We start from the raw sequence: 12,864 nt of genomic DNA, 5'->3' as shown, positions 1-12,864 counted from the left end.
GCTGAATGGCAGCGCCTGTGGCTCAAAGGAGTAGGGAGCTGACCCCATATGCCAGAGGTGGCGGGTTCAAGCCCAGCCCCGGCCAAAAAAAAAAAAACTGCAAAAAAAAAGAAATCAGCTGAATGGATTTTGCCAACTGATGTTCCACTTTTCATCTCCACAAGATATGATTACCAGTTGGACTCCCAGTATTGTTTATGAGAGAAATCATTTAAATAGTAATGAAATGTGATTCAAAATAGAGAATATATCCCAAAATTACAAAATCTTAGAAATTAAATCTCAAATTAAAATTTGAAAAAATGAGAGAAAAGTAACTCAGATGGGAAGAAGCATCTTATCACAATTATCTCAGAACATATTTTTAAAGCACACAATCTTTCAGGTGGTATCAGCAGCATTTTATCTCAACATCCAATAACAGTGCTTAGAAGTTATTTGCCTAAAGATTCAGTCTACAAAGGAGTTAAGATCACTTTCTTTCCAGAATTTACTTAAATGTGGCAATAACCTCAGGAAATAGTTGACAACTGATAGAGAACACAGTACCCCCCTCCCCCAAGTATATAAGGGGTCACATTTCTCCTGTCAAAACATCTTTTCAGATTATATAACAAAGCAGGCAATGAGAAGTCAAAGAGGTTCTTTAAGCTTTCTTTTATTCCCCCCAATGAAATTGCTTGTCAACCAACACTGTTGGCAGTTTGATTGGTACCCGGGGTTAACTTGCCTGCTTTGTTACTTGGCTGGCTTGCTTCTCTGTAAAGTGCCGGTGCTGGCTGATTCTGTGAAATAGCTCTCCCCCTTCCATCATCTCCATTACAATTAAGAGTCGGGCCCTGTTTGAAAGCATTTGATTTTGTTAAGTTAAAAAAAAAAAAAAAAACCCAAAACTAAAAAAAACCAAACAAACAAAAAAGCCTAAAACATGAAGAAGGTGACTTAAAGATAACTCATCTACAAAGTGTGTAACCACTTCCTAAGTCCAGGGTAACAGAGCTACTAAATAAGAGAAAAAATTCTCATGTTCTCAAAAAAAAAAAAAAAAAAAAAAAAGAAAGAAAGAAAAAATAAAATCTGTGATTTTTGGTTACTATTCTCTGATACAAAGGCTTCCAGTTTCCATCCAAATGCTTTCACCAACAGAGCACAGTTATGAAAAATAATCGTTTGATTGCCCATTTTTCTTTTTAATTCTGTCTTCTTTCTCCACCTGGAAAATTCCTACCCTTCCTTCAAGTCTTAGTCTCCAGATAGCCTCTATGAGACACCTCATCTCCCAGACTGTAGTTAGCAGCTAGCTCCTTTCCTTTGTAAATGCAGTATTTTTATGGATGCATATCCCATTGCCATGATGATGGATTTACATCTCAGTTTCCCCCTAACAAACCAATTTTGAATTCCCTTGAAGAGACTTAGAACACCACCCAATGTGCTTACCAAATATTTATTAGCTAAAATAAAAATGTTGATTTCATCCTTTAAAAGGGAAGTCAAACTAAGCATTAAGGGCTTTTTGTTTTATAGCCTCAAGACTTTGCCTAGGATAACATGTGGGTCCCTTTCACTGATCTGAAATAGAATCTCTTCAATTTTCACATTAAATGCTTTTTAAAATGAGAAAGTAATAAAAATAACCAAAGGGGCCTGGAGAATGGGTAGAGACAGAGATGAAACAAGACTGGTCTTGAGATAACTGTTGAGGTTCGGTGATGAATACTTGGGGATTTATTACATAATTCTGTTCACTTTTACAGATTTTTGAAATTTTCCAAAATACAAAAAGAGGGAGATGGAAGGGACAGTTGGAGAGGAAACAAGGGAAGAAAAGGAAGATGGAGGGACAGCGAGCACATAAAAGAGAGGAAGAATCCACTACACCTTGGCCTATATATGGGCATGTGATGATGATCCTGTGCAGTCTTACCTGGGGCTGGACTCATGAGGAAATTGTACACTATTAGCAAACACTTCAATAATCTGAACTATATTTGGGTGTGTGGCACACATCATGTGCAGACGTACCTTAAAGAAAACAGAGGAAATGTTTTTTATATGTAGGAGATACCAACATTTTCTTTCCAAACTTCGCCTCAAAAACTGATCACACTAGGTCAAGAGGATGAGCCTATTACAATAAAAACCTTACCATGTGTAATGCTGTAAAGCAAAAACAAACAAACAGGACCTGGTTGCAGTGGGAGGCCAAGGTGGGTGGACTGCCTGAGCTCCGGAATTCAAGACAAACATGAGCAAGAGTGACAGCCCATCTCTAAAAAATAGCCAGGCAGAATCCCTAACAATAAAAAAAAAAAAAAAAAAAATAGCCAGGCATTGTGGCAGGCATCTATAGTCCTACATACTTAGGAGGCTGAGGCAAAAGCATCACTTCAGCCCAAGGTTGCTGTGAGCTATGATGCCATCGCATTCTATGGTGAACAACAAAGTGAGACTGTCTAAAAAAATACCAAAAAACAAAAACCCTGGTGTTTACATACAGATTATCTCCTCAATGCTTGTTCCATGAATAAAAACCTCATCAACAGATTTACTTCCTGTCTTATCTATTAGCAAATGAAAAATTTGGCAAATAACTTATTTTAGAAATTATTCACATCTCTTTAAGCAAAAGAATAAATTCTTCATTGTACATGTTATTAACATGTCACTACGACATCCAGATAATTTTAAACAAATATATATATACATATATATATATACACTTTTTTTTTGTAGAGACAGAGTCTCACTTCGTCGCCCTTGGTATAGTGCCGTAGGGTCACAGCTCACAGCAACCTCTAGCTCTTGGGCTTAGGCGATTCTCTTGCCTCAGCCTCCCTGGTAGCTAGGACTACAGGTGCCAGCCACAACGCCCAGCTATTTTTTTGTTGCAATTTGGCCGGGCCAGGTTTGAACCCGCCACCCTTGATATATGGGGCTGACGCCCTACCCACTGAGCCACAGGTGCTGCCCACGAACATATATATTTTTTTTTTTTTTGGTTTTTTTGGCCGGGGCTGGGTTTGAACCCGCCACCTCCGGCATATGGGACTGGCGCCCTACTCCTTGAGCCACAGGTGCCGCCCACGAACATATATTTTTAAAAACTAGAAACATATCCTTAGTCCTTCTGCAGAGTCACTTTCTAAATACCATTCACCTGAGTCTTCCTTCTTCTATTTTATCTCTATCCTTCAAGTACCTTTTCCAATAAGCAAAAACTTAAGAAAATCTGAATACATTAGGGTACAAGAATTATATTAACAATTAATAAAAAGAACAAGAGGTGGCTGAATGGAAATAAGACATACTAATGGTCTTTGGTACTATAAGAAAGAGAGATGAGGATATACATAAAATTCCATATGCATCTGTGTATTATCTCTGGGAAACTGCCTTAGTTAAGAAAAGAACAATGGGGCGGCGCCTGTGGCTCAAGGAGTAGGGCGTCGGTCCCACATGCCGGAGGTGGCAGGTTCAAACCTAGCCCCGGCCAAAAACCAAAAAAATAAGAAAAGAACAATGGAAACAATGGAATTCAAATGTTTTGCTCACTTATACAATGCAGAAAAAAAGTTAAAAAAAAAAAAAGAGAGAGAGAACAATCCTAAGACACTTCAAATATTTAGGCAAGTCGAGGGAATAAAGGACCATACCTCATTTCTAGCTTTTGGACGATCAAGAAGAATTTTCAGTGCAAATCGTTCTTGGGTAGATTTCTTCACACAAACTCTAGATTTGGAGAAAAAAGTCAACCAGAAAGCATCTATGTTACAGTGCGAACTTAAGAAGTCTGCTCTTTGAGATTTATACTTCTAATCAAAGACGCGTCTAGGTTTTTTTTCTGTTTTTTGAGATGGAGTCTCACTTTGTCACTCTTGGTAGAGTGCCGTGACATCATAGCTCACGGTAACCTCAAACTCTCACGCTCAAGTGATTCCCTTGCCTCAGCCTTCCAAGTAGTTTTGACTACAGGTGCCTGCCACAATGCCCAACTATTTTATGTCTAGGTGCTTTAGAATAAACTGTAGAGAGGCAAAATAGCATCTCACTGCTTATCAGCTGCCAGTGCCAAGGCCTCAACTCCTAAGTCATGTGACACTGACCTCCCCATTGGGAGCTAGTGAAGAAATGAGGGTCTATGCTGACTACGGGTGACTCTCCCAGTAGCCCCACAGACTTGACATCTTAAATCACTCATTAAAGATCATGCAACTTTATCACTTAACTACATTTTTTTTTTTTGCAGTTTTTGGCCGGGTTTGGGCTTGAATCCATGATCTCTGGCATATGGGGCCACCGCCCTACTCCTTTGAGCCATGGGCAGTGCCCCCCGTTTTTTTTTTTTTTTTTTTTAAGGAAGAGTCTCACTATGTCGCCCTTGGTAGAGTGCTGTAGCGTTGCAGCTCACAGCAACCTCACACTCTTGGGCTTAAGCAATTCTCTTGCCTCAGCCTCCCAAGTAGCTGGGACTACAGGTGCCTGCCACAGCGCCCGGCTGTTTTCTTGTTGCAGTTGTCCTTGTTTTTTAACTGGCCCAGGCTGCATTCGAACCTACCAGCCTGGGTGTATGTGGCCAGCACCCTAGCCACTGAGCTACAGGTGCTGCCCCTAACTACATTTCTAAATACCTAAGAAAAAGCCTAATATAAAAACTCTACTTGTTAAATTAAGGCTATTTGTCAAATCTGGATGCTTCTAATTCATGATGCATTTAAGATGCCCCTTCTAAGAACAACTTTGTCATAGTTCTCACACAGGTCTCTTACCTAACTGGACCACTAATTCCAGCTCCCAGCTTCTGAGTCCAATTGATATTGTATTCTTCTAAAATGAAAGTTTCCTATTAAAATAAAAAATGGAGAGGGCAGAAAATGATTTCCCAGTTAAAAAGGCAAAGGTGGGACAACAAAAGACCTATCACTCAACATCTCATCTTGTAAGGGAATGGGGTAAGTGGAGCATTGTGTTTTATAGGGTTTAATAATTAGACATTCTGTCTAAATGACTCAGTTAGACAGTATTTTCCAAAAAGAAAGCAAAGACTGCAGGATCAAAAGATTACTTAGCTCATCTATGAGGTACATTTCAGGTAGACAATCATTTTTCAGGGTAATGTTTTTTGGGGGGATATTCTTGGAAAATTCTTTTTTTGAGACAGGAGTCTCACCATGCCGCCCTTGGTAGAGTGTTATAACATCACAGCTCACAGCAACTTCAAACTCTCAACATCTCAACATCTCTTGGGCTTAAGCAATTCTCTTGCCTCAGCCTCCAAGTAGCTGGGACTACAGCACCCACAATGCTCTGCTTTTTTTTTGTTGTAGTTGTCAATTGTTTTTAGCAGGCCTGGGCTAGATTTGAACCCACCAGCCCTAGTGTATGTGGCAGACACTCTAACCACTAAGCTATGGGCCCTAAGCCCTTAGGGTGGTTTTGATTTGTATTTCTCTGATAATTAGGGACAGTGAGTTTTTTCTTTTTTTTTATTGTTGGGGATTCATTGAGGGTACAAGAAACCAGGTTGCACTGATTGCATTTGTTAGGTAAAGTCCCTCTTACAATTGTGTCTTGCCCCAAAAAGGTGTGTCACACACTGAGACCCCACCCCCTCCCTATCTCTCTCTCTGCGCTCTCCCCTTCCCTACCCCCCACCATGTACTAGGTTATTAATTGTCCTCATATCAAAACTGAATACAGAGGATTCATGCTTCTCCATTCTCATGATGCTTTACTAAGAATAATGTGTTCCATTTCCATCCAGGTTAATACAAAGGATGCAAAGTCTCCATTTTTAATGGCTGAATAGTATTCCATGGTATATATACACCACAGGTTGTTAATTCATTACTGGGTTGGTGGACAATTAGGCTGTTTCCACATTTTGGCAATTGTAAATTGACCTGCGATGAATAGTCTAGTGCAAGTGTCCTTATGATAAAAGGGTAGATGCCCTTTTGGGTAGATGCCCAGTAATGGGACTGCAGGATCAAATGGGAGGTCTACCTTGAGTTCTTTGAGAGTTCTCCATACTTCCTCCTCAAAAGTTTGCAGGCCCGCCAGCAGTATAAAAGTGTTCCTTTCTTTCCACATCCACACCAGCATCTGCAGTTTTAAGATTTTGTGATGTGGGCCATTCTCACTGGGGTTAGGTGATATCTCAGGGTGATTTGCATTTCCCTAATAATTAGGGATGATGAGCACTTTTTCATGTTTGCTAGCCATTCATCTGTCTTTCGAGAAGGTTCTATTCAACTCTCTTGCCCACTCATATGTGGGATTGTTGGCTTTTTTTGTTGATTGAGTTCTCTGTAGAGTTATCAAGCTTTTGTCCAATTCATAATATGAAAATGTCCTTTCCGATTCTGACAGTTGTCTATTTGTTTTGCTTGTTGTCTCCTGAACAGAAACTATTCAATATAATTAAGTCCCATTTGCTCATGTTTGTTGTTGCAATTGCCACTGAATTCTCCTTCATAAAGGCTTTCTCCAGACTGATAACTTCAACTGTTTTCTCCACAGTGTCTTGGAGGATTTTTATTGTTTCATGACTTACATATGGAACTCTTTATCAGCCTTGAATCAACTGTAGTGAGTAGAGATGAATCAATTTTAGTGAGTAGAGAAAGGTGCAGAATCCAGTTTCAGTTCTCCCAGCACCATTTATTGAATAGGGATTCTTTTCTCCAGTGTATGCTTTTTTTTTTTTTTTTGAGAAAGAGTCTCACTGTGTCGCCCTCAGCAGAGTTCCTGGCCATCACAGCTCACAGCAACCTCAAACTCTTGGGCTTAAGCGATTCTCTTGCCTGGCTATTGTTGTTGTCACCATTGTTGTTTAGCGGGCCTAGGCTGGGTTAGAACCTGCCCTGGCGTATGTGGACGGCGCCCTTAACCCAGTGTATATTCTTGTTTGGTTTATCAAAGATCAGGATGCTGTAAGATGTTTGTTTCATTTCATGGTTTTCTATTTGGTTCCAGACATCTATTTCTCTATTTTTGTGCCAATACCATGCTGTTTTGATCACTATGGCCTTGCAGCACAGCCTAAAGTCTGGTAGCCTGATGCCCCCAACTTTGTTTTTAGTACTAAGAATTGCCTTGGTTATACGGGTTTATTTCTGTTTCCATACAAAACAAAGAATTATTTTTTCCAAATCTCTTTTTTTTTCTTCAGACAGAGTCTCACTATGTATCCCTTAGTAGAATGCGAAGGCATCACAGCAACCTCAAACTCTTGGGCTTAATTGATTTTCTTGTCTCAGCCTCCCAAGTAGCTGAGACTACTACAGGTGCCCACCACAACGCCTGGCTATTGTTTGGTTGTAGTTGTTACTGTTGTTTGGCAGGCCCGGGCTGAATTTGAACCTGCCAACTCTGGTGTATGTGGCTGGCACTCTAGCCACTGAGCTTCAGGTGCTGAGTCACACCCAGCTTTGTTGTTGTTGTAGTTGTCATTGTTGTTTAGTAGGCAGGTGCTGGGTTTGAACCCGCCTGGCCCAGTGTATGTGGCCAGCACACTTACGACTGAGCTATGGGTGCCGAGCCTTTTTTCCAATCTTGGTATTTGAAAAACTATGTTGGCATTTTAATGAGGATTGCATTAAATCTATAGATGGCTTTGGGTAGTATAGACATTTTCACAATGTTGATTCTTCCCAGACATGAGCATGGTATGTTCTTCCATTTGTTAATATATTCTACCATTCCTTTTCTTAGAGTTTCCTAATGTACTTTGTAGAAGTTCTTCACCTCTTTTGTTAGGTATATTCCTAGATATTTCATTTTCTTTGAAGCTACTGTGAAGGAAATTATGCCCTTAATTAGCTTCTCAATTTAGTTGTTATTGGCATATACCAAGGCTACAGATTTGTAGACATTGATTTTATATCCTGAGATATTACCATATTTTTGATCACTTCCAGGAGACTTAGGGTTGAAGTTTTGGGGTTCTCTAAGTATAAGATCATATCATCAGCAAAAAAGGAGAGTTTGAACTCCATTTTGATCCACTTTATTTCCTTCTCTTGCCTGATTGTATTGGCTAGAACTTCCCACACTATGTTGAATAGTAGTGATCGTAGAGGACAACCTTGTCTAGTTCCAGTTCTGAGTGGAAAAGCTTTCACTTTTACTCCATTCGGTATAATATTAGATGTGCTTTGTCATAGATAGCTTTGATCACTTTAAGACATGTGTCACCTATGCCTATGTTCTTAAGTGTTCTAATGGGAAGAGGATGCTGATTTTTATCAAATGGTTCGTCTGCATCTACGGAGAGGATGATATGGTCTTTGTTTTTGCTTCTGTTGATATGATGAATTACATTTATGGACTTGCGTTATGTTAAGCCAGCCTTGCATCCCAGAGAGGAAACCTACTTGAAGAATGATTCAAAAAATGAATGATTTTTTTAATGTGTAGCTGCAATCTGTTGGCTAGGATTGTATTGAGAATTTTTGCATCTATATCCACTAGTGAAATTAGTCTGAAATTCTCCTTTTTAGTTGGGTCTTTTCCTGGTTTTGGTATCAGGGTGATGTTTGCTTCCTAGAACATGTTAGGGAAGATTCCTTCCTTCTCAATTTTTTTGAATAATTTCTACAGTATGGGTATAAGCTCTTCTTTGAAGGTTTTTTTTTTTTTTTCTTTTTTGAGACAGGATCTCACTTTGTTGCCCTCAGTAGAGTGCTCTAGCGTCACAGCTCACAGCAACCTCCAGCTCTTGGGCTAGGGTGATTTTCTTGCCTCCACCTCCCAAGTTGCTGAGACTACAGGCACCCACAACACCTGGCTATTTTTGCTGTAGTTGCCACTGCTGTTTTAGCTGGCTGGGGCTGGATTCAAACCTGTCACCCTTGGTATATGGGGCCAGCACCCTACCCACTGAGCCACAGGTTCCGCCCTTCATTGAAGGTTTGATAGAAATGTGGGGTGAAGCCATCTGGACAAGGGCTTTTTTTTTTAATTGGGAGATTTTTCACTGTTTCTTCGATCTCAGTTCTTGAAATTGGTCTGTTCAAGACATCTAGTTCTTCTTGATTAAGTCTAGGGAGAGGGTGTGATTCCAGGTATTGATCCATTTCCTCCACATTGTCAAATTTCGGGGCATAGAGTGTTTTGGTTTTTTTTTTTTTTTTTTTTGAGACAGAGCTTCACTATGCCACCCTTGGTAGAGTGCCAGGGTGTCACACCTCACAGCAACCTCAAACTCTTTGGGCTTAAGCAATTCTCTTGCCTCAGCCTCTGAAGTAGCTGGGACTACAGGTTCCCACCACAACGCCCAGCTATTTTTTGGTTGTAGTTGCCCTTGTTGTTTAGCTGGCCCAGGGTGGGTTTAAACCCGGCAGCCTTTGTGTATGTGGCCGGTGCCATAACCACTGTGGTATAGGCGCCAAGCCAAGCATAGTTTCTTGTAGTACTCAGAGATAAGCTCTTGTATCTCTGTGGCATCTGTTATTTCCCCTTTATCGTTTTTGGTTGAGGTGATTAGAGATTTTATTTTTCTGTTTCTAGTTAATCTGATCAAAGGTTTATCGATTTTATTTTTCCGAAAAGCCAGCTTTTTGTTTTGTTAATTTTCTGGCGGATTCTTTTGTTTACAGTTTTATTAATCTCTGACTTAATTTTAGTTATTTCTTTTCTTCTGCTGGGGCTGGGATTAGATTCTTGTTCTTTTTCTAATTCCATAAAATGGTTCATGAGTTTGTCGATTTTTCAAATGTAGGCATCTCTATTTTTCAAATGTAGGCATCTAATGCGATAAATTTCCCTCTTAAGACTGCTTGTGGGCAGCGCCTATGGCTCAGGGAGTAGGGCGTTGGCTCCATATACCAGAGTTGGTGGGTTCAAGCCCAGCCCCAGCCAAAAACTGCAATGAGTAAGTAAGTAAATAAATAAATAAATAAATTCCTGATCTATGTGTATATGACTTAATTAAAAAAAAGACTGCTTGTGCTGTTTCCCACAGGTTTTCATAACCTGTGCCTTCACTGTTGTTATGTTTGAGGAATTTAAGGATTTCCTCTTTTATCTCTTCCTGATTCCAACTATCATTCAGCATAATGTTGTTTAATTTCCAAGTCTTTGTGTGGGGGTGAACATTTTTGTTCTAAGCTGAAGTTGAGTTCCACCTTTATTGCCTTGTGGTCTGAGAAGATACAAGGTGTAATTTCTATTCTTTTTTTTTTTTTTTTTTTTTTTGTAGAGACAGAGTCTCACTGTACCGCCCTCAGGTAGAGTGCCGTGGCGTCACACGGCTCACAGCAACCTCTTAACTCTTGGGCTTACGCAATTCTCTTGCCTCAGCCTCCCGAGCAGCTGGGACTACAGGCGCCCGCCACAACGCCCGGCTATTTTTTGGTTGCAGTTTGGCCGGGGCTGGGTTTGAACCTGCCACCCTCAGCATATGGGGCTGGCGCCCTACTCACTGAGCCACAGGCGCCGCCCGTAATTTCTATTCTTTTAATTTTGCTGAGGTTTGATTTGTATCCTAGGATGAGGTTGATTTTAGAGTATGTACCATGGGCTGATGAGAAAAATGTATATTCCTTAGCTTTGGGATGGTGTGTTTTGTATATGACTTTTTTTTGACAGTCTCAGTATGTCGCCCTCACAGCTCACAGCAATCTCCAACTCTTGGGCTTAAGCAATTCTCTTGCCTCAGCATCCCAAGTAGCTGGGACAACAGGCGCCCCACCACAGGACCCAGCTATTTTTGTTGTTGTGGTTGCAGTTGTCATTGTCATTTTAGGTGGCCCGGGCTGGGTTCGAACCCACAGCCTTGGTGTATGTGGCCAGTGTCCTATCTACTGAGCTAGGGGGGCCGCCCTGTATATGTCTATTAATCCCATTTGTTCCAGGGTCACATTTAAGCCTTTTTGCATCTTTGTTTGGTTTCTGTTTAGAGATCTGTCTAGTTCTGTCAGAGGGGTGTTAAAGTCCCTGACTATTATGGTGTAATGGGATATCATATTGCTCAGACCCATCAAGATCTGTTTCATAAATCTGGGACCATTTAAGTTTGGCACATAAATATTTAGAATTTAAATGTCTTCTTGTTGAATTGTTCCTTTGTGTAGTATAAAGTGTCCATCTTTGTCTTTCTTAACTTTAGTTGCTTTAAATCCACTTATATCTGGAAATAAGCTTGCAACCCCTCCTTTCTTCTGATTTCCATTTGCTTTAAATACTGTTTTCTATCCTTTAACCCTGAGTCTTGATTTGTCCTTCAAGGTGAGGTGTGTCTCCTGGAGACAGCATATGGATGGCTTGTGTTTTTTTTTGTGTGTTTTTTTTTTGGCCAGGGCTGGGTTTGAACCCACCACCTCTGGCATATGTGACTGGCGCCCTACTCCTTGAGCCACAGGCGCCACCCAGGCTTGTGCTTTTTTATCCAGTCAGCCAGCCTGTACCTCTTCAGTGCTGAATTTGGTCCACTGACATTTGTTGAGAGAATTGATGAGTGTAGTGGAGTTCTATTCATCTTATTTTGTGAAAGTTCATTGTGTAGTTTTATCCTTTGCGCCATTGTGGAAGCTAAGTTTTGACCTTTAGCTTCTGGGTGTTTACTTTGCTGGTAGTCCATTGTGGTGGTCAGTGTTGAGAACAGGACTGAGTATTTCCTATAGCACTAGTCTTGTTGTGGTGAATTTCGTCAGTGCTTGTATTTCCACAAAAGATTTGATTTCTCCATCAATTTTGAAGCTTAGCTTAGCAGGATACAGAATTCTGGGCTGAACATTGTTTTCTTTAAGAATATTGAAGGTGGATGACCATACTCTTCTGGCTTGGAAGGTTTCAGTTGAAAAGTCTGCTGTCATTCTAATGGCTCTGCCTCTGTAGGTCAGTTGGCGCTGACTCTTGGCTGCTTGCAGAATTTTTTCTTTCATCTTGACTTTGGACAGGTTCATTACAATGTGTCTTGGAGAGGCTCTGTTTGAGTTGAGATGACCCGGAGTTCGATATCCACCTGAAAGGAGTGTGTTGGGGTCTTTAGTAAAACTTTGTAAATTTTTCTTTATGACGGTCTCCAGTCGGGCTTCCATTCCTTTGGGACGATCTTCTTCCCCTTCAGGAACCCCTATTATTCGTATATTTGAACACTTCATGGAGTCTCATAGTTCTCTAAGCACCTGTTGTGCTTTCTCTTTCTGCTTTTCTGCCTCTTTGACTACCTGGGTTAACTCAAAAACTTTATCCTCTAGCTCTGAGGTTCTTTCTTCTCTGTGGTCTGAACTATTTTTGATACTTTCTACTGCATCTTTACATTCCCTGATTGTCTCCTTCATTTCCTTAAGCTCCGCCATATCCTTTCTATATCCTACATAAATCTCATCTGACTTTTGGTTCTGTCTTTCCATTTTTCCATCCATTCCTTTTACTGTCTTCATCTTCCACATTTTAAATTCCCTCTCCCTCAACGCCCATGAGTTCTTTATAGGTGGAGTCTTCTGCAGTAGCTGCTTCATGGTCCCTTGGCTGAGTTCCTCTGTTCTGGTTTTTCATGTTCCCCGAATTTTTCTGTTGGTTCCTCCTTAGGTGTTCTTTCTTCTTGTCTGCCTCCTTGTCCTCCTTTTTACTTCTCACTGCCTCCTTTGTTTCAAACAGATGTCCTTGCTTTTGATGACAGTATGTTGCAATGTGTCACCCGGATTCCAGGTGGTGCTGTGGGTTTTTTTTAGGAGAACAGCACAGCCAGCAATCTCTATGGTCCTTATTCCAAACTTAGTTGCCTTTGGTGATCGCCTGATTGTTTCCTCAGCATTCAGACCCTGCTGGGTTGGGATCTTAAAGCTCACAAGAATCCTTCTGTGGCAGGTCTCACAGTGCTCCCTGACTCCAGTTCCCGTGGGGTGCGGGAGTCCC

At 40.8% G+C, this 12,864-nt stretch overlaps 1 protein-coding gene across 5 annotated transcripts in view; it reads right to left on the bottom strand.

The window, feature by feature from the left end:
• The window catches only part of MAPKAPK5 (MAPK activated protein kinase 5), a 79,752-nt gene that overhangs the window by 40,589 nt on the left and 26,299 nt on the right, over positions 1-12,864 (bottom strand). For 3 of the 5 annotated variants that reach the window (XM_053590259.1, XM_053590260.1, XM_053590261.1), the window contains exons 2-5: positions 4,770-4,843; positions 3,657-3,732; positions 1,928-2,025; positions 727-839 (exon numbers count right to left, since the gene is read on the bottom strand). In XM_053590259.1, the coding sequence (XP_053446234.1) occupies positions 727-839; positions 1,928-2,025; positions 3,657-3,732; positions 4,770-4,843 (361 nt within the window). The remainder of the gene's footprint in view (positions 1-726; positions 840-1,927; positions 2,026-3,656; positions 3,733-4,769; positions 4,844-12,864) is intronic. The other 2 variants (XM_053590262.1, XM_053590263.1) reach the window with 1 other exon arrangement.

The sequence above is a fragment of the Nycticebus coucang genome, chromosome 4 (genome assembly GCF_027406575.1).
Source record: "Nycticebus coucang isolate mNycCou1 chromosome 4, mNycCou1.pri, whole genome shotgun sequence".
Lineage (NCBI taxonomy): Eukaryota > Metazoa > Chordata > Mammalia > Primates > Lorisidae > Nycticebus > Nycticebus coucang.
This window is presented reverse-complemented; position numbering and strand designations above follow the sequence as displayed.